The sequence below is a fragment of the Amphibalanus amphitrite genome, unplaced genomic scaffold (genome assembly GCF_019059575.1).
Source record: "Amphibalanus amphitrite isolate SeventyFive unplaced genomic scaffold, NRLGWU_Aamphi_draft 001359F_arrow, whole genome shotgun sequence".
NCBI classification, from domain to species: domain Eukaryota; kingdom Metazoa; phylum Arthropoda; class Thecostraca; order Balanomorpha; family Balanidae; genus Amphibalanus; species Amphibalanus amphitrite.
Window position 1 is genome coordinate 153,358 of NW_024882852.1, and position 26,857 is coordinate 180,214.

The 26,857-nt window shown below is 55.4% G+C and overlaps 2 protein-coding genes across 2 annotated transcripts; one reads left to right on the forward strand and one right to left on the reverse strand.

Annotated features, from left to right (window-relative positions):
* Positions 1-605: 605 nt before the first annotated feature.
* LOC122372425 (centrosome-associated protein CEP250-like) lies at positions 606-22,779 on the reverse strand. The gene is made up of 21 exons (XM_043349578.1): positions 22,421-22,779; positions 22,147-22,224; positions 20,767-20,906; positions 20,236-20,310; positions 19,537-19,802; positions 19,145-19,289; positions 18,629-18,736; positions 17,944-18,173; positions 16,835-16,973; positions 16,505-16,699; positions 16,016-16,124; positions 8,628-15,667; positions 7,853-8,326; positions 7,446-7,649; positions 6,887-7,111; positions 4,025-4,228; positions 3,440-3,685; positions 2,924-3,181; positions 2,193-2,547; positions 1,715-1,958; positions 606-1,411 (listed from the first exon to the last, which is right to left on the reverse strand). The coding sequence occupies exons 1-21, from the start codon at positions 22,623-22,625 to the stop codon at positions 1,333-1,335; spliced, it is 11,019 nt and encodes a 3,672-aa protein (XP_043205513.1). The 5' UTR covers positions 22,626-22,779; the 3' UTR covers positions 606-1,332.
* A 783-nt stretch (positions 22,780-23,562) lies between these two features.
* On the forward strand, positions 23,563-26,826 carry LOC122372422 (protein enabled homolog; the record flags this gene model as incomplete). Its single annotated transcript, XM_043349571.1, has 7 exons — positions 23,563-23,720; positions 24,466-24,553; positions 24,790-25,000; positions 25,450-25,533; positions 25,813-25,868; positions 26,268-26,454; positions 26,676-26,826. Coding segments are annotated over exons 2-7 (725 nt in total), but the record flags the coding sequence as incomplete, so codon positions are not given.
* Between the last annotated feature and the right edge of the window lie 31 nt (positions 26,827-26,857).

Here is a 26,857-nt window from a genome sequence, read left to right on the forward strand (position 1 = left end):
TAAAAACAGAAGCTTCTTATCCTAGGAAAAATAAAATGGGAAATCTTTCAAAGGTGGCACACTACCTTTAAACTTGGTCTGAACTTTGTTGTGGTGCCTACAGAGTAAAAAGAATCAGCTTTATGACAGTAATGTGGCCTGGGGAAGGAGGTACTTTTGGGCTGTGACGTCACATATTTGAAAGTTTGTGTTTGGAATATGGGAAGCCTAAGATGTTTAATGAAAAATAAATGCCAGAACCGTGTTCCTGGTCATCCAATCTATAAAGTCGGGCACAATTTAACTGGTTTTAACAACATTTTAAAAGGTGGGATAGTCCCTTTAACGCGAGGGTACTGACAGTTTCGTTGCAATCGGCCGCTTTTTACGCGAGTTATTCGCGAAAAACCAAGGGGGGGGGGTCCGTTCGACCCCCTATACGGACGAGGGATAACGAGAGGTCCCACGCTGGAATTGACGAGGCCCGGAAATCAGGCTCACCATCAAGCCCCCCCCCCCCGTCCCCCTCACTCCCACTATTCGCTGGGCTCTCCCATAGCTGTTGCGTTGCCAGGTAAGTGCCGCACCAATTGTTGGTCATATCCCATCCGGTTACACACATTAGCCATACGCCAGTAACAATGTATTACCGACCTGGACGGTCAAAACGCTCCGCTGCACGGATCTAGGCTATTCTGTGTGCATTTTCTGGACATGTATGAAAATGAGATCAGTTCAAAGCCGATCGGATCTATTCTTTACATCTACACTACACTGTGGCAACAGTTGTACACTCAGCTTCTCCGCAGCAGAGCTGAAAGGCCACATACTACACGCTATGTGAGCATTACGAATCTCCGGACTACTGTACACAAGTGTGGCATTACTCATATGCCATATGCTTACCGCGTTGCAGTACCTCACATAGCTCCGCAAACACCGGGGTCCACTCTAATGCCAATTTACAAAATCCACACCAACATTCAACCAACAGACTCGCATCTTCACGCACGCAAAGGCGACAGTAAGACAAAAGTAAGACGGCAGCGGAAGACACGGACAGCGTGGACTGGGAATCTACAACCACTACATAAGCGCGGTAAAGGATACCGCATTGCTCGTAACTCCACGGGCGGTGTTCATTTATCAGGTAGCCGTGGGTTATGCGAACGACCACGGCTGATGTCCCACCGGTTATCGGTGGTCCGAGCCGTTAGCGTTCACAAAGTTAGAGCTCACCGTTAGAGCTCAACGTTAGAGCCCGCACCGTAATCAGAGTTCACAGATAAGAGTTCCCAGTCAGGGCTCACCGTTAGAGCCCGCGGCGTTAGAGTTCACTGTTAAAGCTCCCAGTTAGAGCTCCCGCCGCTGTCTTCTGGTCAACACGCGGCCCGGGGAGGCGGCGGCTCGCTTGGCCGACGGCGGCGCAACGCTGATGGAACAGAAAGGAGAGTCAGTCAATGAAGGGAAACATAGAGGGAGATATACATATAACATAGAGAATAGACAGCCAGACCTCAGGGAAGGGAGGGAAGGGAATAAGGAAAATATATACAGAAAGCCATACAGAGTCAGCCAGGGAAGGGAGCGCGGAAGACGAGCGGCAGGATGCAAGAATGATGCACAAGAAATAAACAGCCAAACAGACATACACAAACAGAAAGACATGTATACCCGCCGTGTATAAGGCATCTAGAAAGACAGACAGTCATCCCCAGTGCGCTGCAGCTCTCACCTGGGCGTGTTCGTCGACATTTCGGCGAGCCCGTGCGCTGCGCGACGGCCCGAGCCGGCCGGCCGACCGGCCTCGGGCGTCTGGTCGTCAGGCGAGCCGCGTCGTCTCCCAGCCCGGGACGCTCGCTCCGGGCTGCCGTCCGACGTTCGGTCGGTGGGGGCGCCCGCGCTGGACGCCCGCTCGGCAGGGGCGCCCGAGGTGGACGTCTCAGCTGTTACGGCCTCGGGAGGAGGTCCAGCGGCAGCTGCCGAGAGAGCGGCGCACAGTGGTCAGCAAACCCGCCGTAATCAGCACTGAGCACGCAAACTCACCGTTAATTCATAATTTTGTGAGAATGTGTGCTGCAAAAACTTTTCGGTTTATTGGTACATTCATATCATTTAGGAGCTAACATCGGCGACAAACGTTAACGCTATAAAACTAACGCTAACGTCATCGTAACTCCGGCCGAGTGCCGAGTTTCGGGAGCGCTGCTCACCTTTGTCCTGCTGTGATAGCGCCGCGCCCGGGTCCGGTTTGCCCTGTTTGACCAGCTGCAGCCGGGCGCGGTAGGCGTGCGCCGCGTTACAGTACTTGTCGCGCTCCTTGGTGAGCCGCTTCACCTGTCGCTCCAGCCGGCCCGCGTAGCCCTCCATCTCGGCCAGCATGAACGTCTTGACGATACCCGCCTCGCCTCTGGGCGGCCCCTCGGCGGCCGACGGGCCGGCCAGGCCCAGGCGGTCGGCGCGACCAACGGCCGCCGTCTCGTCCAGCTTGTTGGCGATCAGCTGCTGCTGCTCCTTCTTCAGCGCCTCCACCTCGGCGCGGGCGCGCTGCAGCTCCAGCTGTACCGACTACCGGACAGAGGGACGCTGAGTTACACACAGCACACAACAATAACTACAATTTGCCTGCCAACAGATTCAGATGATCTAAAAAAAAAATGAGTGTGAAAAGCGTGCGTCCAGCCGCTTAAAACTGAGTTGACAGAGAAAAGGCGAACCCATGCTTATGAAAAAAGACGCCCTGACGTTCAGCTAAAAGTCGACAGCAGACTTTGGCATATTGTTGTTGAAAAGTCAGACAGTGATTTAGTGCTTTGAGTATCCAATTGCAATCAGCCACCGGCATCACATCACAAGTATATTCAGAGCAGCATCCCATATCCAGCCGTCCCCTATCAGAATACCAGACCCAGTGTGACGCATATGACCACGCTCCGCCCCGTACCTGGAGCTGGCGCTTGCTGGGCAGATCGTGCAGCTCCAGGCGTCGCTCGGCATCCCTCCTGGCGCCCACGGCGGCCACCAGCTGCTGTTTCAGCTGCGACACCGACTCCTTGGGCTGGCCGCCCGCCTCCGGCGCCGCCGGCTGCTGCTCCTTCTCCATCTTTTCCACCACCAGCTGGCGGATCTCGCCCTGCAGCTGAGCCACCTCGGCGCGCAGTCCCGAGAGCTGGCTGTCCCGCTCGGACAGCTGCTCAGTGACCTGGGTGGGAGAGGCAGGGGCGGCGTCAGCACGGGGAAGGGGCGGCGCCAGGGCAGGTCAACAGTCTTATCAGCTTGGCCAGTCGCTCAGTGACCTGAGAGGGGCCAGAGACAGGTCAAAGCAGGTTCCACGAACGGGACAGGGACCAGCCAACAGAAGTCACAAGGCCCAGAGATCAAGCGACGTGTCCTGTACTCCCTCCTGCTTTCTTACGCACCGAAGTGGCACCTACTACGGCGCCGGGCGCTTGTGACTCACCTCTGCCAGCCTGGCCTTGCCCTCGTCCACCAGTTTGGAGAGCTCGTCCGTCTGCCGCCGGTAGCGGTCGAGCTGGGCGGCCGTCTCGGCCCGCTCCGCCTGTAGCGCCGCCGCCGAGTCGGTGCTGCGGCTCTCCAGCTGACGGCGCAGCTCCTTCAGCTGGGCGTCCCGTTCGGCCAGCTGGGCGTCCCGTTCGGCCAGCTGGGCGTCCCGCTCGGCTATCTGCTCCTCCCGCTGGTTACGCTCCTATAGCAACGGACGACGAGTAAGAGACAGCAGCACAGGATCATATAACAAATAAGCAGCGAGGTAGGTGTCGACATGATGATCCACGCTTTATCTCAGAAATCATTCATCATCTTTTTTGGTAGAATCAACGCAGATATAACCGTCTTCACCAAACTTGACAAAACCAAACCAAACTGACAAAGGTAATGTTTCTGCTTCCCCGAGAGGTTAAAAACAAGCCACAATGTCAGACAGTAAGAGCACGAGACGTGTAAACTACCGTGCGCTGATTATTGGAACTGTTCCTCCTACTCTCCCTGGGTACACTCAGTGAGCTTCAGCTGATGGCGGCCTCACCTCTTCGAGTTCGTCCTCACATTCGGCGATCATGCCGGTGAGCCGGTCGTACTCCTGCTGCTGCTGTTCCTCGAACTTCGCCTTCTGGGCGGTCAGCCGCGCGGCCGCCTCCGCCGTCTCGGTCTCCAGCCGGCGGCGGAGCTCGACAGCGGCCGCCTGTTCATTTAGCAGCTGATGGTCGCGCTCCGAGAGCTGCGAGCGCGCCTGACAGAAAAAAAAACAGCAGAAAGGTTAAAGAATCGTTCACAACAGTTAGGAATACAGAAAAAGTCGACCCACGAACGAATAGTCAACCAAGAAAAAAAGCAGCAGACACGCAAAAAATCTGAAAACAGCAGCATTGGTCAATGCCGGCATCCTTTTACGTCACATTTCCATGAATTCCTTATTCAGACTTTTCTAAAAGAATATATTCTTTCATTACTGTTTTATACGTATATGTAACATATATGTAACGCAAGTCAGGAGAACAGAATGATTTGCATATAAAAAGGCTAAGGGCAGTTTTATTGCGACGAATTTGCAGCTACAAAACTGACACCTCGTTTTGCACGTGGCACGTGCATAAGCCCGGGCACCGACGGGGGGGGGGCGAATATCCGCCCCCTGAGGTTTTTCGTAAATAGCGGGAGAACCGCAACGCGTAGCGCCGCGAAATTTGGCATGACTATTCCCCAATCAATTTTACACATTGTGTGCAAGTTTCAACCCCTAGCTTTCAAGGTCAAGCCACCAGGTCACTTCGAATGACCTCAAATCACTTTTTGCAACTTTGTCACCGTGTCAGAGCTACAGTAGATGACGGAGTCCTAAAGTTGCAGGATGTAATGAGGTCAATAGTAGCAGCTGCAATTTGAGTATCTCGTAATTTTGATATCGATGACCTAAGGTCAGGGCAATTTCTTGACCTCCCCATTATAAGTCAATGGGGGGAAAATCAACTCCCTGTTTTCCACTGAAACGCGTCGGAATGGCTAATATACCATAAATGACTTCGGAATAGTTAATATACCATAAATGCACCAAAGGAGACTGCGCGCTTCTACCGAAAAGTGGCTACATAGGCTTCACCACCACATCTCTGTCCCGACGACTGACCCTGCATCTGCAGAGCGGCGGACCACAGCAGCACACCGAGACTGAGCACAACACCCGACTGACGCGACAAGAGATCGTGGCCAACACGTCCATCGTCGGAAGGGCTCGAGACCGCCGGCGTCTCGTCGCCCTCGAGGCCATCCTCATCAAGGAGAGAGACCCGGCCATAAATCGGCAGCTGAACGCTCGGGGTATTCTACAGCTATACGACGGGTGCCGCCTGACCACATAAGACGTGTGTCAGGCATAATAATCGGGTCATTTCTAGTGTGTGTGTACTTGTAGGTCATTTCTAGTTTATGTGTCTTTCATTATCGTGACTTTGAAATGTGTGTTTTATTTTATCACATTTAAGATGCGTGATTTAGTTTAGATATTATACATGTTAATGCCCGCTACTAAAAATACCTATGATAGCCATTCACGAGCGCGGTGATATAATTTCAAACTTCGTCGAGCGACCTAAAAATAATTTGACCTTTGTTCTTGAAAATGTATAGGGAATATACGAAACGCGTCGAACGATAAGGTCATTTAAATGTCATTTCTAAAAGTACTTATTATTATGAGCATCGGTAACATCTTATTTGAACATACCGAAGAACATAAAAAGATCGTTCGGCAGATTGAGTCACTCAACAGGAAGTTGATTAACAGGAAAGCTGCTGTAGCATTCAATGAGCACTGCTATAATAATAATCTGCTTCCATCTCACACATAAATGACTTCATATATCAACCATGACCACCTTGAGGCCTTTTGCCCTTGGGCAACTGTAAGGTCGTGTGACATCATCAAAGGTCACCAAAGTTTTTTTTTTTTTGCTAATAACTTACAAAAACGAGATACAGCCGCGCGGATGGCCTCATTATGTTCAGCTCGTCAAATCGCATCGAATGATATATGTACATAATGACCTTAAGGTCATGTGACCTGATGTCAACCTTTGACCTTGACCTTCCGAGGTCAACATTTATATGTTTCGATGCGGATCGACGAGAGGATCACGATGGACGATGGTGCTATTACTTATTGGTTTGTTGATTGTTCCTAGCTTGGATACTTCGAAAGTTATTCGAGAAAAACGCTCTTCAAATCTAGCGCCGCTATTTTGACTTTTTTGACCCCCGTGACGTCATCTTTGACCTGACCTGAAAAAGACCTCAGTAAAAATTGTAGACCTTGTCCGTGTGTCTGTGTACCCCATACCGTTTACCGCTTGTCGCTATCTTACTTCGTTCTCGAGATCTCAAGGGGGGGGGGCGGACGGATATCCGCCCTTCCCCCGTCGGTTCTAAGTTGGCGCGGACCCCCGTCGGTGTGCGGGTTATAGGGTTCACCCATATGCATCGGGAATAGTCCAATACTTGGTTACGAGCGAGCAAAGTCTAACGTAAAAAAGCAGAAATTTCTGAGTATGAGATTACTCAGAAATTTCTACTATTCTACGTAAAACATCGCTCACCTCGCTCGCTCGCTCGATGCTGGTGTTAGAACGCTCACACCATGGAATCGGGCAATGCCATCTCCGCAAACCAGCCGAAACCTTTCAACATTTAAAACCTGATACGATAGGCAGAAGCATGCAAAGGTAGATAGAAAAGAGGATCGCGGCGGTAGTGGGTACGGGATAGGAGCCCTAGGTTAGGCGAAGCCAATTGTGGGCACCTACTTTAAGCAGTAAATTAGTACGTATGTAAGTGAAGCCAATAAGTTAGTGAGGTGACCAATTATGTGACCTGTGGGCTATGAGTTGTGACCCACCTCTGCCAGCCTAGCCTTGCCCTCGTCCACCAGTTTGGAGAGCTCGTCCGTCTGCCGCCGGTAGCGGTCGAGCTGGGCGGCCGTCTCGGCCCGCTCCGCCTGTAGCGCCGCTGCCGAGTCGATGCTGCGGCTCTCCAGCTGCCGGCGCAGCTCCTTCAGCTGCGCGTCCCGTTCGGCCAGCTGGGCGTCCCGATCGGCTACCTGCTCCTCCCGCTGGTTACGCTCCTATAGCAGTGGACGAGGCGTTAGAGAAGGCATCAGAATCAGGTAACGAATAAGTGATGAGGTAGCGTAAAAAGTATTCTAAAGTTCGATTAGGTTTTTGGTGGTGTATGATATATCGACGCAGACTTATCCGCGTTTATCAAACTTTGCCAACAGAGAGTTTGCTTCCCCGAGTAGTTGAAAAAAAATATTACTTACATACGAGCACGGGACGATGTTAGGGTGAACACTGAACGAACATGACGAGAACACTACCCTTGGCTGTGCACTGTGCAGTGTGTCACTGGGACTGTGTTCACTGGGCTCCCTCAGTGAGCTGATCCGTTTATCTCACCTCTTCGAGTTCGTCCTCACACTCGGCTATCATGCCGGTGAGCCGGTCGTACTCCTGTTGCTGTTGTTCCTCGAACTTCGTCTTCTGGGCGGCCAGCCGCGCGGCCGCCTCCGCCGTCTCGGTCTCCAGCCGGCGGCGCAGCTCGACAGCGGCCGCCTGTTCATTTCGCAGCTGCTGGTCGCGCTCCGAGAGCTGAGCGCGCGCCTAACAAAGGTACAAATTCAGAGTCATAAATAATATCTCGACCTCGACCTATAGATGAAGCTTCTCCATAGAATTACCTCCATTACCAGCGCTTTATAAATGCCAAAAGGAGCAGTTCAAGAGCCGAGAGGGTACGTCAGGCTACCACTATCTATCGCGACAAGACTGAACACACTAAGAGGGGTTCGGGTCTGGCGCCTCACCTGCTGCAGGGCGTCCTCGGCGTGGCTGATCAGAGCCGACAGCCTGTCGTGTTCCTTCTGGTACTCCTCAGAGAGCTGTTTCCGCAGAGTCTCCAGCTCGGCCGCGGCTGCGGCGCACTGTTTTTCTAGTTCTGCAGCGGCCGCAGTCCGCTGGTTTTCTAGTTCTGCTTCGGCTGCTGTCCGCTGGTTTTCTAGCTCGGTCTCGGCCGCCGTCCGCTGTTTCTCTAGTTCAGCCGCAGCAGATTTCCGCTGGTTTTCTAGCTCAACTGCGGCTGCCGCTCGCTGGTTTTCTAACTCAGCCGCGGCGGATGTCCGCTGGTTTTCTAGCTCAGCCGCAGCCGCTGCCAGCTGCTCGTCCCGTTCCGTTGAGAGCGCCGCCACCTGCGCCTCGTGGGAAGCCGCCAGGGAGGCGACCCGCGCCTCCGCCTCCGATCTCACGGAGGCGAGCACCTCGGTCATGTGGTCCAGGCTTCCCTGGAGGGCACAGGCGCCGACATTCCGGTCAGCACGGGAGGGACACTGCGATTGGAGCACGAAGCCTGCGATAATTTAGTGTGTGAATCAGATCGATCCCAGGTGAATAAGGCATATCAAATACCATCGCTTCGAATAAAACTTAGTGTACCTACATACATTTTGGTGCATCTAGTCTCATTGCTACGTAATTTATCACACACGGGTAAATATTAAATATACATTAACAACTAGGATTCAAAATGATCTATACGATAGTAACCTGCAGTACGAAGCTCGTGCAAAGTAACAGTGGACGCACCTGTAGCTGAATAAGGCGCTGTTGCGCCTGCCCGTCCTGCCGGGTGAGCTGCTCGTGTTGCTGCTGCAGCTTCTCGTGCTGCTGCTGCAGCTGCTTGTGCTGCTGCTGGAGCTGCTCGTGCTCCTCCTGGACGTGCAGAAGGCCCACCTCCCTCTCGTCTAGCTCGAACTGCAGCTGCGACTGACGCTCGGACGCAGAGTGCTGCAGTCGCTCCAGACGCCCTCTCGTCTCAGATAGTTTAGTCTTTAGGTCGTCGGCGGCCTGGCGCACGGTAGACAGCTCCTCCCTCAGCGCGGCGCCGGTGGCGGTCAGCTCGTCCCGTTCGGCAGTCAGTGCAGCCAGCTCCGACTCGAGCCGGGCCTTCTCGGCGGCCAGCGCGTCACGCTCGCCGGTCAGCGTCTCGGCCAGTTTCTCGGCTTCCTGCCGCTTGGATCGGACCTTCTGTAGACAGGCGGCCTGCGACTGCAGCTCCTCCTGGCGACTGGCTAGCATCTCGCGCAGGTCACTGATTTCGCGGCTCGCCTGCCGGCAGTCACCGCTGCTCTCGGCCGCTGCCGTCGCCAGCCGTTCCGTCTCGCGCGCGGTGCGCTCCTCTAGTTCAGAGAGCAGCGCGCGGCATTCGTCCCGCTCTGCCTCGGCGCGCGAGAGGCGCGGCGCCAGCTCGTCAGCACGCTGCTGCGCCTCCGCGGCCTCAGCGCGGGCCTCAGCCAGCTCGGCGGCGGCCCGCTCGGCGCGCTGCTCAGCCGCGGAGAGAAGCGCCTCGTGCTGCTCCTGGCCGGCGGTGGCGGCGGCCAGCGCGGCAGCCGCGTCGGCGGCGCTCCGCTCGGCGATCTCGTGCGCGCGCCGGGCGGCGGCGGCGGCCTCCTCTGCCCGCACCAGCCGCGCGGAGAGCGCAGTCAGCTCGCGGTCGGTGTCCTCAGCCTCCTGCAGTGTGCGCCGCAGCCGCTCGCACTCGCGGCTGTCGCGATGCTGCTGTTCGCGCAGCTCATCCAGGCCGGCCAGCTGAGCGCGCAGCTCGGTCAGCTGAGCCGTCTGCTTAGCCAGTCGCTGCTCGGCTGCCGCCGTGGCCGCGCGCAGCGACTCGTTGTCGGCCAGACACTGCTCGTTGAGCTGACGGAGGCCGGCGGCCACGTCTCGCTCATTAGCCTGCTGAGCGCGCGCGCTGGCCAGACTGGCGCGCGCGGCCACCAGGCGCCGCAGCAGCTGATCGGCTGTCTCGCCAGCGGCCGGGTCCTGGTCCGCCAGCTGCTGCTGCTGCTTCTCCATCTCAGCCTGCTGCTGGCGCGCCTCCTCGATACGGCGCTGCAGCTCCTGGTGTCCCTCCGTCAGCTCTGTGACCTGCGCAGCGGCGGCGTCCCGCTCGGCAGTCACGGCGCTCAGCCGCTCAGCCGCAGCTCGTTGCTCCGAGGAGACGCGCTCCAGACGCACCGACATTTCCTCCTTCTCGGCAGTGACCTCCCTCAGCTGGGACGAGACGTCCTCCCGCTCTTCCGTCACCGCCTCCAGCTCCACGGCCAGGCTGTCCTTCTCCACGGTCACCTGCTCGAGCTGAGCGGACAGCTCGTCACGCTGGGACAGCAGACTCCACACGTTCGCCTCGATCTTCTTTGTGCTGTCCTCGACGGTGGCGAGACGCGACTCGGCCTCACTGGCGTCCTCCTCAGAGACCATGACTCTGCGCTCGAGCGCCACTCGCTCAGCCGCCAGCCGGTCCCTCTCGGTGGTCAGCTCCTCCACGCGAGCCCGGAACTCCGCCACCTGGTCACTGGCCTGCTGCTGCTGCGCCGAAGCCGTCTCCAGCTGCGTCTCGAGCGTCTGCTGTTGCGTCGAAGCCACCTCCAGTTGAGACTCCAGCGTCTGCTTCTCCGCCGAAGCCGTCTCCAGCTGCGTCTCCAACGCCCGCTTCTCCGCCGTCAGTCCTGCCAGCTGCGTCTGCACGTTCTGGTGCTCCTCCGTCAGCTGTAACAGCTGCCTCCTGACGTCGTCCGTCTCCTGACGCGACTGCCGCAGAGCCGTCCCCGGCTCCGGCCGCTCGGGCTGAGGCGCGAGGGACAGATCAGCCAGCGTGGCGTCGCCGAACTGAACCGTCACCTCCTCGGGTGCCTGCTGCTCGCCGCTGTCCATAACGCTGATCTCGAGCGGCGCGGCGCTCTCGTCAGAGCCGGTCGCCGCCGTCAGGTCCAGCTGGGAGGCCTGCATCACGCAGGTCAGCTCCATGGGACTCGGCTCTGGGTCCGACTGCGGTCGGTCCGCGCACGTCAGGTCGAGATCGGCCGCCTGTACCACGCACGTCATTTCCGCCGGCTCCGGCCCGCTGCAGGTGACGTTCGGGTCTACGCCGGCGTCTGACTCGGCGGCGGTGTCAGTACGGGGCAGCGCTCGGATAAGCTCCAGCAAAGATGCGCCACCATCCGCCGGCAGGCCAGCCAGCTCGGCAAGCAGCGAGCGCGCCTTGGCCACTTCCGAGGCCAAGTCTGGTGACACTTCGGCCCGGTCCGCGGTGTCAGGAGCCTCCTGAGACAACTCTGCGTCGGCAGGCTTCTCGTCCTCTCCGCTCCGCTCCGCAGGACCCTCCTCACCATCATCTTCCAAAGTCAGACTCATACCGGCTGTTGAGTGATCGTTCAGCTGTGACAAATCAGGTACCGACAGAGCAGACTCGTTCTCGGCTCGTTCCTCCGACTCCGCTGGCCGCTGCAGCTGATCCAGCTGTGCCTGCAGCTGCCGCAGCTGTTCGTCCCGCTGCTCGAGCTCCGCCTGCAGCTGGCGAACCCGCTGCTCGGGCGAGTCACCGCCGGCTGTCAGTTGCTGCTGCAGGCGCCGCAGCTCCTCGTACACAGCCGCCACGTCGGCCGCCAACAGGCTGCGGTCCAGCGTCACGCCGGGGGTCAGCACGGACACCTCACTCAGCGACGATTGGTTGGCCAGAGCCGAGCGGCCGGCCGAGACCGAGCGGTCACCAGCCGGCGAGCCCGCCGCCAATGACTCGTCCATTTCGATACTCTCACTAAGCAGCTGGGACGCGTTACAGCCAGGTGTTCCCGGGGCGGCGGCGGGGGCGGGCGTGGGCGCGGCCGAGCGTCGGCGCAGCGACTGCAGCTCGTCGAACAGCGAGACGGCCTCGCCGGCGGGCGGCGCTGGCGGACGGAGCGCCGACAGGGACAGTCCTGAGACAGTCACATCTAGCGACATGTCCATCATGGATGCGTCGGCCGCGTCCGCCGGCCCGGGCGGCGGCGGCGGCGGCATCAGGCTGGGAGAGCCGAGCGCCGGCGCCGGCTGGCGCGGGTCCTCGGTCAGTGCACGGCGCCGCGCCTCCTCAGCGGTCGCCTGTTCGGCGGCGGACCGCTGCGCGGCCGCCTCCGCCTCTGTAACCAGCTGCGCCTGCAGGGCGGCCAGCTCAGCGCACGCCTTGTCCAGCTTCCTGTGCAGACCGGCGCGCTCCAGTTCAGCCTGCCGCTGCGTCTGCTCCACCTGCACACGCAGCTCCGCCCGGGACGCCTCGAGCTGACGCTGCAGGCGCGACACCTCCGCCTGCGCCAGCTCGGTCGCCTGCTCCGCCTCCGCCTTCAGGCGAACCGCGAGCGCCTGGTTTTCACTTCTGGCCGTCTCTAGCTGCACCTGAAGACCGGCCTTCTCTGCCTGCCAGCGTTTTTCGGCGATCTCTAGCTCCTCATGCAGTTTTCCCTCAGCAACGCCGCGCAGCCGCTCGTCCACCGCTGCCTGGAACTTCTCCTCGGAGATAGCCGCGGACAGCTCCCCGTGCAGCTTCTCTATACGCCGGCGTAGAGTTGCGATCTCATCCTCCTGGCGCTGTGTCGCCGTCGTCACCTCAGCATCCATCTCTCGCGCGGCCTCGGGAGGCTCGGAGTCGTCGACCTCGGAAGGCTCGGAGTCGTCGATCTCGGAAGGCTCGGAGTCGGAGTTGGATTCTGGCCAGTCTTCTGGCGGCGCGTGTTCCTCTACAGTCGGCTCCGGCTGGCCATCGGCGGCCGGCGGGGCGGCGCACCTAGCTTGCAGGTGAAGGATAAGCTCAGTCTGTTCGGCGACGGACCTCTCCATTTCCTCCACTTTGCGTTGTACCACGCCAAAACCTCTCTCGAGTTCGGCCCTCTCCGCGGCAAAGGCCTCTGCCTGCGCAACGCGCGCTCGTTCAGCTTCCTCAGCGGCCTCCGTCAGGCGTTCGATCTCCTGACGCGCGGTCTCCAGCTCCTGCTCCGCCTCCTGCAGCTCCTCAGCGGCGCCCTCCGCCACCTCCTGTCTGGCCATCTGCAGCTCGTGGCGCATCAGGTTCCGCTCCTCGTTCTGTCGGTCGCGTTCAATGACCATCTCTCGGCGCACATCGTTGAGCGCCTCCAGCGACTCGTCCGTCGCTGCCGTCAGCAGCTGCTCCGCCTGCTCCCTGGCCGTCTCCAGCTCGCGGCGGAGATTGTCGATCGTCTCCATTGCCACGGCGTCGTCATTCTCCCTTTGCAAATCGGTAGTCACCATCAGCTGCTCCGTTTCGGCCCGAGCAGCCGCCAGCTCCCGTCGGAGGCTGACGATGGTCTCCTGCAACCGAGCGACGTCGGTCTCCTGAGCTACAGCGTCCGTCTCCTGGGCTCCGGCAGCCGTCTCCTGAGCTGCAGCGTCCGTCTCCTGAGCTCCGGCAATCGTCTCCTCAGCTCCAATATCAGTCTCATCAGCTCCGACGGCCATCTCCTGAGCTACAGCGTCCGTCTCCTCAGCTCCAGTATCCGTCGCCTCAGCGCCAGCGGTCATCTGAGCTCCGACAGCCGTCGCATCGGCTCCTGTATCCGTCTCCTTAGCTCCAGTATCCGTCTCCTGAGCTACAGCGTCCGTCTCTTCAACTCCCATAGTCGCCTCCTCAACTCCAACAGTCGTCTCCTGAGCTCCGGAAGCCGCATCCTGAGCTAACGCGTCCGCCTCCTGAGCTCCGGCCTCTGTTTCCTCGGCTCCGACGTCCATTTTCTGAGCTCCGATGGCACCCGCTAGCCGCTGTCTCTCCTCAGCTGCCGCTAGCTGCTGCTGCAGACGGGCGATGGTTTTCTGTACCTCAGCCGTGGCCGGCACGGACGTCTCGGGACTCGTGGAAGCCTCGCGCTGAGTTACTTCCTTAGCGTCAGCCAACTGCCGTTGCAGACAGACGATGATTTCGCGTAGGTTAGCCACCAGATTGTCATCGGTCTCCATCTTCTCGTCTGACGACGTCGAGTCAAGAGGCCGTGGCTGGTCTTTGGCGGCGGCCAGCTCCGACTGGAGTCGCTCGATGGTATTTTTCAGCTCGGCAGCCTCAGACGCAGAGACCAGCTGACGGCCTTCCTCCCTGGCCGCGGCCAGCTCCGTTTCCAGACGCTGCACTGTGTCGGCTAGTCTGTCTCTGTCTGCAGCGGCCGCTTGCAGCGTGCGGTCCTGCTCCTCTAGTCGCAGGGCGAGGGCGGACTGCTCCTCGCCAGCCGGCATCCCACTCTGCGGCTCATGCGTGCCGCAGGCCGAGGCGGTTGTCTGTTGTTCCGCCTGCACCTCGAGTGCGGACGCCAGACGTTCGTTCTCCGCCCTAGAGGCAGCCAGCTCTTCCTCCAAACGACGAACAGTTTCAGCCAAAGATCGGTCATGCTCTGAGCTATCCGACGTAGCAGACAGCCGCTGTACTTCCTCCTTGGAGGCTGTCAGCTCCTGCTCTAGACGGTAGACGGTGTCAGACGACGCTGTCAGCTCCTGCTCTAGACGGGTTACGATGTCCGTAAGATCAGTGGCAGAAGACAGCCGCTGGATTTCCTCCTTGGAGGCTGTCAGCTCCTGCTCTAGACGGGCGACCGTGTCAGACGAGGCTGTCAGCTCCTGCTCTAGACGGGCGACAGTGTCCGTTAGTTCAGTGGCAGAAGACAGCCGCTGGACTTCCTCCTTGGAGGCTGTCAGTTCCTGCTCTAGACGGCAGACCATGTCAGACGAGGCTGTCAGCTCCTGCTCTAAACGGGCGACCGTTTCGGCAAGTTCCGTAGTAGAAGACAGCCGCTGGACTTCCTCCTTGGAGGCCGTCAGCTCTTGCTCTAGACGGCAGACCATGTCAGACGAGGCTGTCAGCTCCTGCTCTAGACGGGTTACAGTGTCTGCAAGTTCAGTGGCAGAAGACAGCCGCTGGACTTCCTCCTTGGAGGCTGTCAGTTCCTGCTCTAGACGGGAGATCGTTTCGGCAAGTTCCGTGGCAGAAGACAGTCGCTGGAATTCCACCTTGGAGGCTGTCAGCTCCTGCTCTAGACGGCAGACCATGTTAGACGAAGCTGTCAGCTCTTGCTCTAAACGGGCGACAGTTTCGGTAGGTTCCGTGGCAGAAGACAGCCGCTGGACTTCCTCCTTGGAGGCTGTCAGCTCCTGCTCTAGACGGCAGACCATGTCAGACGAGGCTGTCAGCTCCTGCTCTAGACGGGCGACAGTGTCCGTTAGTTCAGTGGCAGAAGACAGCCGCTGGACTTCCTCCTTGGAGGCTGTCAGTTCCTGCTCTAGACGGGCGACAGTTTCGGTAGGTTCCGTGGCAGAAGACAGCCGCTGGACTTCCTCCTTGGAGGCTGTCAGCTCCTGCTCTAGACGGGCGACAGTGTCCGTTAGTTCAGTGGCAGAAGACAGCCGCTGAACCTCCTCCTTGGAGGCTGTCAGCTCCTGCTCTAGACGGCAGACCATATCAGACGAGGCTGTCAGCTCCTGCTCTAGACGGGCGACAGTGTCCGTTAGTTCAGTGGCAGAAGACAGCCGCTGGACTTCCTCCTTGGAGGCTGTCAGCTCCTGCTCTAGACGGCAGACCATATCAGACGAGGCTGTCAGCTCCTGCTCTAGACGGCAGACGGTGTCAGCCAGTTCAGTGGCAGAAGACAGCCGCTGAACTTCCTCCTTGGAGGCTGTCAGTTCCTGTTCTAGACGGCAAACGGTGTCAGACGACGCTGTCAGCTCCTGCTCCAGGCGACTGACAGCGCTGGCGGCCTCCTGACGCTCCTGACGTAGCTGCTCCACCTCCTTCCGCAGCAGCTCGACCTCGCCGCCCTCGTCTGTGGAGAGAAGAGACCACCGTCAGAATATGAAGCCCGGGTCAAACATCCAGCAACGCTCTTCGCGCGACAATCGAACAGACACGGCCAGACAAGAGCCTCAGGATCGCCTGACGGCACCCTCCGCTCAGCAACCGAGCCGCGGCTGCTGACACTGCGGGAGAAGTCTCAGCCAATTAAGATAATACGACAGCTGCTGCAGGGATCACTGAGAACGCATTGGAAAACGAGGTAGGAAAAAATGCATAAAAAGTGATGCGGTGACTCTAATTGGACAGCTGGATATATTTTTTTAAATAAATTTACTGTTGCGAGCAAACCTTGCTAATATGATGTGACCGCACCCACCTGCCGCAGCCGTCTGTCCCTCCTCTGCTATGTCGTCCAGCGGCGCTAGCCGGTTCTCGGATCCAGCCAGGTGGAGGCCGGCGCGACGCCTCTTGCGGTGACGACCCTCCTGTGAACAGAACGGACACGGGCTGTTAGTCGTAACACGGGCCGTGGACACAACTTCTAAATCGTGACACGGACACGGTCGGATCATTTGTGCGTTGGGTCACGCCGGCCGGCGGCTCACCTAGCAGCTGCACAACGCATCAACGGGGTGAGCAATTTGGGAATTAACTCGGAGCGAGCCGTACGGAACACAACATCGTATCACGTGTTCCAAACGCCTTCACATCTACCTGGTAGGTACCAGACTAGGTACCATAGCTATCCGACAGTATGAAGTGCCGTGTGCTCGAGGCGCTGTCCATGTCTCTCACCCTTTCTCCGTTACTGGGGGAGGGGGGGGGGGGGGCACCAGTCTGTGTGATCTCTCCCTCTCCCCTTTACCTGGTCGATTGGCAGCGGCGGCGGAGGGGGCGGGGGCAGCTCCACCGTCTGCGTCGCCGCGTCCACGCTGATGGGTGGCGAGTGCTGCGGCGCCGCGTCCATACTGGTTGCGCGCCGCTTCCTACACGTGACGCGGCTGACCGGCGGCGGCGCGGGCCCGGCCCCGTCCGCGACGAACACAGAGCCGGCCGCCTCCTGTCGGAAAGCAGGAGGATAGGAATGGTGAAAGTGAGGACAATAAGAGAGGTTTTCACTCATACCATAAAAGTTTAACCATAATCACAGCTGAGCGTTTTGCGCTCGCGATGCCGGTCTCCCCGCGCCACTCACGTCTGGCGGCGGCTCGGCGAACTGCGAGTCCGACCGCTCGGCCACAGGTGGCAGCAGCAGCGGCCGCTGGAACGGTGCCAGGCTCTGGCGGCTGCGCTGTAAGCCGCACCACGTCATCCGCCGCTTCTTCCTCTGGGACCTGGGGAGCGCCGGGAGTAAAGATCACAAGACAAGCACCACCTTCAACCTACCACGCGATAATGTAAGCTTTCAGCTCGAGGACACGCGATCAAGCATGATCAAAATGGTTATGTAAGACATGCCCGATGCTCATGCATAGACCACACCTATCCGTGCTTCTATCCTCAGGATACTGAAATCCTTCTCCTTCAAGCCGCGACCCCCTCCGGGCTGGACAGGCAACTTTATCTCATGCGGGCTGCTCCCTTGGAGCGGCACTGCTGCTCCTGAGGGAGCGCACCCCGTAGCCGGGTGCAGTGAGTGCCTTGGGGCTGGGTGGCCTGTCCTCTGGACGGGCTCAGCCCCGGCGACTCACTAGGGTGCCTGCCCAGACCAATGTTTCCCCCTAATTCCTATTATCCTTCCGGCTCTGCAATGGTCTTGTCGACCGAAAGGGCCTAACCCAACAAAACAAACAAAGCATAGACCACCGTTCCGTGCTTCTATCCTCAGGATACTGAAGTCCTTCTCCTCCACGCCGTAACCCCCTTCCGGGCTGGACAGGCAACTTTATCTCATGCGGGCTGCTCCCTTGGAGCGGCACCGCTGCTCCCGAGGGAGCGCACCCCGTAGCCGGGTGCAGTGAGTGCCTTGGGGCTGGGTAGCCTGTCCTCTGGACGAGCTCAGCCCCGGCGACTCACTAGGGTGCCTGCCCAGACCAATGTCTCCCCCTAATTCCTATAATCCTTCCGGCTCTGCAATGGTCTTGTCAGACCGAAAGGGCCTAACCCAACAAAACAAAACAAACAAACAAAAAACAAAAACTCATGCATTAGCACATTGGACACATGCGTTGCAAGATTCAGCTGACTAGCCACACTGAAGGTCATGTTAATTACAATACCGCCGTGCCCGGTAAGCAGCACATGCAGTGTACAACATCAGCCGACGAACCAAGGCCCACCGATGTCTCCCCGCCCCGCACTCACGCGGCCAGCAGCTGCGGTTTCTCGCTGGGAGCCGAGCTGACGACCAACTTCTCGGTGAGCTGTCGCAGCCGCTCCTGCAGCTCTGTGTTGCGCTTGCTCTCCTCCGCCAGGGCGATTTGCATCTCCTCCACCTCCGTGGCGCGGTTGGTCTGTTTGGCCTGCTGCAGTTCAGCCCGCAGTCCGTGGATCTCGCGCTTGAGTCGCTTCAGGTGAGCCGAGTCGGACATCACCTGCGGACGACAGAGCGGGGTCAGACAGGGTGGGGAACGGGGTGAGACTTCGGAGAGAGCAGCGGGGCAGGGACTCGACCATATAGGCGGAGACGAGCTCTCGCACACGGAGATACCCAATAGATAGCGTGCGAATATTACAGTAGCCAAATCTTGACTATGACTTGACTATGAGCCGGATGATTCAACTTCATTGATTATCACGGCATTATGAAGCTTACGAAATGATAAGTACCCAATGAAGCAAGCCATGTCTGGTAATATTGATGCAAAGGAAGCAGCAGCTTTACACATAGGTCATAAGGAGAAACGCATCCGCAGCCCATTAAATTACCACAGCTCGCTGCTCTGGGACACACGTTCCCGTCACAGCATTGCCCCGATAATTTGAAAAGCTTCCCCAATTCAACTCTGTTATTCGTTCTGCAGAAGTCTGGTCAGAGCGACCAGCTTACCTCGTTAATATGCGGTTTGTTCTTGATTGTCTTGGCTCGGCTGGCGAAACGCAGCGTGGAGTGGGTCTCCTCGATGGCGGCCGGAGTCACAGTGCAGATGATGGCCGTCTGAGGGGATAGGGGGAAGCAGGGGGGGGGGGGGGTTATGAGATTCCAGACGGTGTGGCGAATGCAACACGAAATGGGACTGAATTAATGTCACATGGCGAGAACACGTTTATTCGCACACCCACGATCGATAGTAATTGGTATCCCAACGTGACTTAATCTAAGCTGTGACATCTGACCAAGAGCGATCCAGTGTGACCTGACCTGTGACCTCTGACTAATGGCATCACACGTCCGTTATCGGACTTGTAACTGGAGACCAAGGATCCCACGTAGTGACCAAGCCTGACCTACGACCAAGAGCTCGGCAGCACATTGACCCGGCCTGACCTCTAACCAAGGCCTACCACATAGTGACCCGTTTTGACCTTTGACCCAGGACTACCAGGACCCTTGACCTGTCCTGACCTTGGCATTGCCTCCGAGCGACGTCTGCAGGATGCGCGTCAGCTTGCTGTTGCGGTAGTTGATGAAGGGGGCGCCCTCGCTGAGTTTGCTGATGACGTTCCCCAGCTCGAACAGAGACGAGTTGATGGCACAACCCTCGCGGAACCTGGAGGTCAGGGTAAAGATAAATCATAGGTCATTTGTTTATTGGGGCTTAAGGGCGCGCCGACAACAAGGTCATTTTGCGCCCAGTACGGGCATTAAGTGCTTCAAAAGAGACGAGCAGACTTCGCGTAAGTCGATACAAACGTCACATAACACAGATTGACTGTTCTATCAGCCCCACTCACCAGTCTGCCACCAACACACATAAGTCAGTCTGAGTCTACCCGTTCCACCTCCCCCGTCCTCACCTGTCTCCGGTGGCTCCGGTCTGCCGCGCGCGCTCCGAGCCGGCCAGGTCGACCAGGTTCAGGTGGGACACCACCACGGCGTCCTCATCTCCGTCCTCATCACGCACGCGCGACTCGATGATGATGCGGAAGATGGTGTGACTGCGCGAGCTGCGATCGTTCATGTTGGTGACGCCAAAGTGGCGAAAGTTCTCGCCGCGGCGCATCAGGCTGAGCAGCATCTCAGGCGTGTTGACACACTGCTCACGAAGGTCGGATACGTACACCTGGGGGTGGGGAGGGGCGGGGGAGGTGAGGGGGTGCGGACTGAGGGGCAGCCCGCTCCAAGAGACGGCGCCCCATCGGTGGCAATGACAGTTACCGACTACAAATTGAGATAAAAAAGTTAGTGATAGAGCCAGGATCGAATATTCTCGCCTATTATAGATCAGAGACCCCCAAATGCTTGATCTTTCCCAGCAATATGTTTTGTTTTGGTTCACTCGATATTGCAGCTGAATGTCACATAATCTTTTTGGGCAAAATATGCCGAATTTACAGCGTATATAACACTAAGCGCTAACATTTCGTAACAAATACAGTGAATAAGGACAGAAATGCAGAGTTTGGCGGCAGCTGACGTGATACCATCTGTCCCCGGTCCTACACTCAGGCGCCACAGTCTAGTGGAGCGGCAGGCTGCTGCAGTCAGCATCTTACCTGGCCCTGCGGATCCTCGTGAATGCGGAGTCCCTTGGAGGTACGCGGTCCCTCAGACAGCAGGTCATCCACCACCTGAGAAGACAGAGGAGGCAGCGATCAGGGGACGATGAGACGTTCCACGACACTGCATATGACTGTTCTGCCGGTGTGTTTGGTGTACGCGCCGCCTGTCGGTTTGTGGATACCTGAGACCACCCGCCGCCGGTAGTGGCCACAGGCGGCGCTCTGTCGAGCGGCTCACTAGATCGTAGCGTTAGATGAGCAGACAACTTCGTAACACATAACCAATGCGCCATCAACTACAACTGACTCCTAAATAAGAGACTAAATCAATCGAGCACATGGTTAAAATTTAGACATACGGGATAGCAGAAAGCATTGCACAATGCACACTGCTTCTTTACTTCCTGTTCGCTGAATTCGAAAATTGCCATCAATGCACATTTTACCATCTTCCGCACTTGTTGCAGCCGAGTTCTACCAGGGCCGGGCCGGAATCTCCCATCCCCCGCTGGGCACGTCACTTACCTCTCGGTAGATTTCCATGTAGCTGACTCGGATCAGGTACTCGCGGTCGGGCGTCTGCTCGATACAGTCGAACATCTGGTGCACCACGCGCGGGATGGTGCCCGGATCCGAGTCGTTGCCCAGCATGGTGTGCGTTTTGCCTGCGGCAGCGGCCAGCCCGAACACAGTCAGGTTGGGAACGACTGAGTTGACGGCAAGGGGGCGATCTGGCTACTGTGGGACTACCAGGGAGAGGACAGCGGTGCGATGGAAAACGAAAACACATCATTGCTGTCCGAGTCCGTCTAGAGAGTTAAGCTGAAAACGAGTACACTCATCAGAACAAGCAGACATAGCAACGGCCACCGCTAAACCGATTTTTACCCCGGAAGAACCGCAGAACCAGCCTCACACATGTAATCATGCACGCACTCTATCTATATAAAAATGAGTTATTATATCTAAAAATACACAATCCTTTAACACATTCACTTTTTAGAAACCTTTGCATAATGAATATCCGAACGAAAGCAACGTTGCAAGATGCGCAACATGTCTCAATTAAATCAGATACGTTATCAACGAATCAATGAAAACAAAATAAGTAAAAACACTAAAGTTGACAACTTCCTAAGTAAGATCGCAAATGAATACATATAACCAGTGAGTACAGTCTCTTCGAACTGTGCCGAATGGAAGGATCATGCTGTTGTTTTTCGAGCGACAGATGCCATAGCCGGACACACCATGCACCCAGACAGCCTGAAATAGACAGAACGTCACCGGAGGACGCTGTCAGTGTCCGTTCCTCCGTCGGGAGCGCCAGAAGGGACCAGCAGATGGAGACAGCCTGTGTCACGTCGGTATGTTGGGAGGGAACCGAACTGACGTATCCGGCATCCAGCAATACCATCAAGCCAACCGCGTCTTGTATGTCCCGTCGATCGGTCATCAATGTGGCGGTCGGCGCCGACCTGAGTCAGTTACCTGGTTAGAGGCTATAGACGATTGAAACGAGCAGTGACGGTCGTAACCACAGATCGATTACAATTTACATATGACCTGACGGGCCCGACCCGATACGACAGAACCGGCCGTACCGCGGAAGCTGGGGCATAAGTTTCTCCGTCGAGGGGGATAAAGGGGGCGGAGCCAGGATCCGAGTCCGACCACCGTCGAGCAGCGACGGTGGGGATTGGGGGGATGGGGGGGGAGAATTATGAGACTGAAATCTAACACCCCGACGTCTGATGAGGTGTGGGGCTGGGAGGGTGAAATCCGAGTCCCCGACGTCTGACGAAGTGTGGGGGAGGGGGGGGAGTGAAATCATACACCAGACTCCGTCAGCAGGCGGCGGGGATTGCCGGACGGCAGTCGGCGCTAACGCCGTGAGTTCCTTACCAGATGATGTTTGACCGTAGGCGAATATCGTAGTGTTGAAGCCGGCCATTGCAGAGTTGACCAGCTCTTCAACAGTGCCTGAAACAAACGATGGCAAATCAGAGTTTTGACATCTCGAGCCTCAACATTTGAGTGAGTTCAAACAATAATCAATACTACCTGAAATGCACCTAAAAGTTAAAACAAATAGAGTGCAAGAGTGACAGCTATGAGCATACCTTTGTCCATGAGCATGAGCCTATGCTAGCTGAAGCAAAAAAAAAAATCAACTCACCTGAATAAACGTCTGCATTTGTTGCAGCTTCATTATATACTTTGTCGAAGACATATGGTTGACAAAGTGCATTACCAGTCCCAGGATCGAGCTGGAACAACGATTTATCTTCGCTTGTTTTCCAATGTTTCTTGAGGTCATCGTTCAACTCGCGTTTGATGAGCTCTCGGACACGGACCGAAACACTGATGTTGCAATCGGTCATATTCTCGTTTAACTAAAGCCACCAGGCAGATTAGCGCTCAAATCGACCATAAAGCTTTTATGCCCCTTTATTGAAACACATCTTCACCACGATTAACAAAATTGTCAAATATCTAGCAGAGCATCGTCCTCACCCCGACCGAAATCTTCTCAAACTGCCGACGAGTTATTTCAAATTTGGAACGAGTGCTTCCATATTTCTGCCTCTGTATGAAGGAAACTATAAAACTTTCTCACGAATTAATTTTTCCGATTTTTTTTTAGAAGAAACGATGATTCCGTTTCTTCATTTCTTCAGGGAGAGTAATAACTTCAAAGCATCTTATTTCATTTATCATTTTTTCAAACAAAAATAAGGGAAAAATTATGCTATAGAGCTATTTCAAATGAAGGATTTCCCTTATTGTAGTTACTGCGCAGGTTTTGTAGCTGTTTCTAATTGTAAACAAAGTAGTTGTAGTAGACTGGTGGCGCGAAGGTAGTAAAATTTATAGAGGAGGCGACTGTTATTTATTTATCGTGATTATTGCTGGCAGGGTATATAGAACAACATCGCAGGAGTGTGTTAGTATTACTCCCGTTTGTTATTCTTATTGGTTGGCAGCACATCGACATGATATACTGTGGTAAATTTGTCTCGTTTACATAACATTTTTGACGAGGCTTTAGTTCATTTTGATTTATTTTGCGATAATTCCGATGCATTGATCTTTGCATGTTTAGAAGGGATATTTTTTGTAAATTTTAAAGTACCATTGGCATATTTTGCAACATAATGGGCGGAGCTGAGCTACAAACTTGCAACAATTCCTATGTAAACGGGGCTTTTGTTTGTGTTGTGCTAGGAACTGGAACAGGCATTTCATTCTGCATCTGTCGGTATGTTTTTCAAATAAAACTTATAAAATGCTAGGGTGCATGTTTCAGTTTTTCATAAGTTTCAGAGGATGGAGGGCCTTCAAGTTGTACCCTGCTTGATCTGCAAAAACACCTGATCAACTCGAAAAGCTTGTATCAAGAGAAAACTATGTATACAAAAACCCCTTTGATAACAAAGCTCTCAAAAATAGTTCGCAAAAGACTGGAGACACATCTGGTAAGTTTATAATCCCTGGGCCCCTGGCCATATGAATATGTGAGTCCGTTGTTGATGCTGTTACCACTGTAACAAGGATGCAACAGCACATTGAAGTGATGGTGCAGCAGCAGACATCTGCCCATCGAGTTGAAGTGGTTGATTGTCAGTTGCGTTTTCTCGTGCAAGCAAGTCTCAGTGTTCATGAGGAAAGCTCCAGAAAGCACTTGAATAGTTGAATAAAAGAATGAAAGCACTTGCTTCAATGGTGGTGAAATCTCTTTTGCGTCCTGAGCTCAAACTTGAATAAAAACCACACCATGCTGTAGCCTGTAGGTAACAAACCATATAATCCTAGAACTCTGTTCATGCAATCATATAATGCTACAAATCAGGTACACCACTACAAACAGAAATAACAAAACCTAATCTAACCTGGCCTAACCTTACTTAACATAGCTTAATCTAACCTGACGGCTGACAGCATGTGGTTGGGTGTGACTTATGAATGTATTGTTTAAAAAGTCTCATAAATATTGATGTTTAGACTTTATAACCTTAGAAGGATGTTTTCTTTCTATACATGCTTTTGTTCTATGAATTTATTCAGTTTTGAAAGGGTGCAAAAGGAGGAAATTGCCTCAATGGTTCATTTTCTATTTAGGCTGGAGATGAAATGAAAAGTAGACAGACTGGTGATCACTGATAAATACCAATACCATATTTGTCTCTGTAATACAGTTTGAGCTTCATTTGTTTCTGGCAGGTTCCTCCAGCAGAAGTTTGTGGAACATGCCACTCTCTTCTGGATCTTGTGGATGAACATGAAAGCAAAACTGGCTTATGAGAATGAGGTGAGGTAGCGCAAACAATGTAAATCGTATGAAATGCTACATGCCATCCTTTGTTTGCAATGCTTTGGTAAATAAATTTTCTTCTTTCTATGACCTGCATCAGTTGCTGTGGAAGATAGTGCAGTCCTACAGCCTGCGCTTACAAATAGGCTGTATTATATTTCAACAATCACCATTCTAAGATCATCATAATCACATAATTCCACCTCTTCTTTATCTTTTTTTTTTTTGCCAAGGTGCGACTCAAATTCAAGCTGCCATTTCCCATCGTGTTGGAGGATAAGAACGACGTTGCTCCGCCTCCGTTCGACGACCAGCCAATCGGCGAGCCACAGATGGGCAGCGCGGCCAATGCCGAGCTCGAGCCGGGGCCCGATGACGTCATTGTGTCGGCAGACGACACCGGATTGGTCACCGTGACCTACAGCCAGCCGGACGCCGACTCCGGTATGTTGCACTGTCGATAGTCTTCTTATTCTGGCAGACAGTGTCTATTACAGACTGGTTGGGAGGGTGACTCGGGGCCAGGAGGTACGCTATCAATGATTTTAGCGCACTCCAACTGCACGGGTGTCAGTTTTATGTGTCAGTATGTCAGTTCCCACCAGTACCGCAGACTATCCACGTCGAAAATCTAATGACGAGCACCGGAATAGGATTGAACCCGGGGTATCTAATTACCGAGTGTCCGATGTTTGACCAATATTCTTACGGGATGGACTGATGCCCTACCAGCCACTACTGTCCACCTATGTGTGCAGCAGTGTGATTAATCCCTCCTCCCTCCTTTTGTCAAACGCCGCCCAACCGCCGGGCACGAGCTCCTGGCGTTGTCTGTTTGTATGTGTGGATGCGCGCGCACGGTGGTATGACCAGTGTCCTCTCTTTTCGTTCAGACGCGGGCCGACCGCCGGGCCCCAGCTCTCCGGCAGTCATATGGGACGGGGACTCAGACCAGCAGATCATCATATTCAAGGTCAGTCCCTGATGTCACCCAGCTCCAGCAGGGAGGCAAGTAGAACAGTTGTCCGGAGGAAACAGCGATATTCTGTGTGAATTGACGGATATTTGTCACCGGAGGGGTAAAATCGGGTGACGTTATCTTTTTTCTTACCGGATTGCAAACGCCGGAAGCATCTTTCGCTTCGACTATCTCTTTGTGATGTCGTCGACTGACCATCAGTGGTTTCGTCCACTGTGGTCCATCACTGACGCTGCTGATCCGTCGCACTGACTGACTGTCATGTGTTCTGTTTTAGGAGGAGAGACGCCCGTGGTCGGTCTGCTGGACGATCTGGTGCCCGCCGAGCCACCGGTGCGTATCCGTCTCGCTCTACGCGGGTTTCACCAAAATTTGATTTATTAGCGAGTAGCGTTATTAGCGATTTATTAGCGACAAACGTTTTTGAGCTATGATGGAATCGTTTTGGATGCAAAGCTGATTTAAAAACTGTGAATTTTACAACGGCACAATGGTCAATGAGTTAGTCATGTTCGGCAAATAATGCGAATATCCAATCGATTTCCAAGGTTATTCAACGACTTTTTAATTGTCTGTCAATGTCTGCACTGTTACATGTTTTGCTGCGTTCTTTCCGCTATCATAAGTGCTTAACGGATATTGGATAGATTATTCGTCCTATTGCATGACCTATTGATCTTTTCACACGCACTACAGCGTCCTGTTTGACTGTGCTGTTTCCTATATCGCCAGGTGGCCAGACCAGTTCCGTCAGCCACCAGCCGACCGCCAGAGGTGTCCAACCGACCACCAGCAGTTTCCAGTCACCCCCCGCCGCCGCCACCGCTGCCACCACCGCCACAGCCGCCCGTTCAACCGCCGAGTGTGTTCTTCTGCGACGTCTGTGACGCACCATTCACATCCACCGAAATGCTGGCTAGTACGTGGTGTGTTGGACGTGGTGGATGATACTGTTGTTTATCTGAGCGGGTCTTGTTTAAGACCTAGTTTTTGATGTCGAAAGTGATATGCATAGTTGTTGTGAGGTCTTGTGAATTGTTGCGTGCTTTACCAGACTGCGCCAGGCGACTATTCGCTTCCGGAGCGCCGGTATCCCACTATACTCAGCGCCTCCACTGACTCCTCTGTGACCTTTGACAGGTCACCGCAGCACCCACCCGCTGCTGCGCTTCCAATGCGTCTTCTGCGCCGAGCGCTGCGCCACCACGAAGGAGCTCAGCCGACACATGAATGAGGCGCACGCCGACCAGCTGATGCCCTGTGGCCACTGCGACAAACGGTTTGCCACAAAGCCGGTCTCAAGCAGCACGTCAAACAGCAGA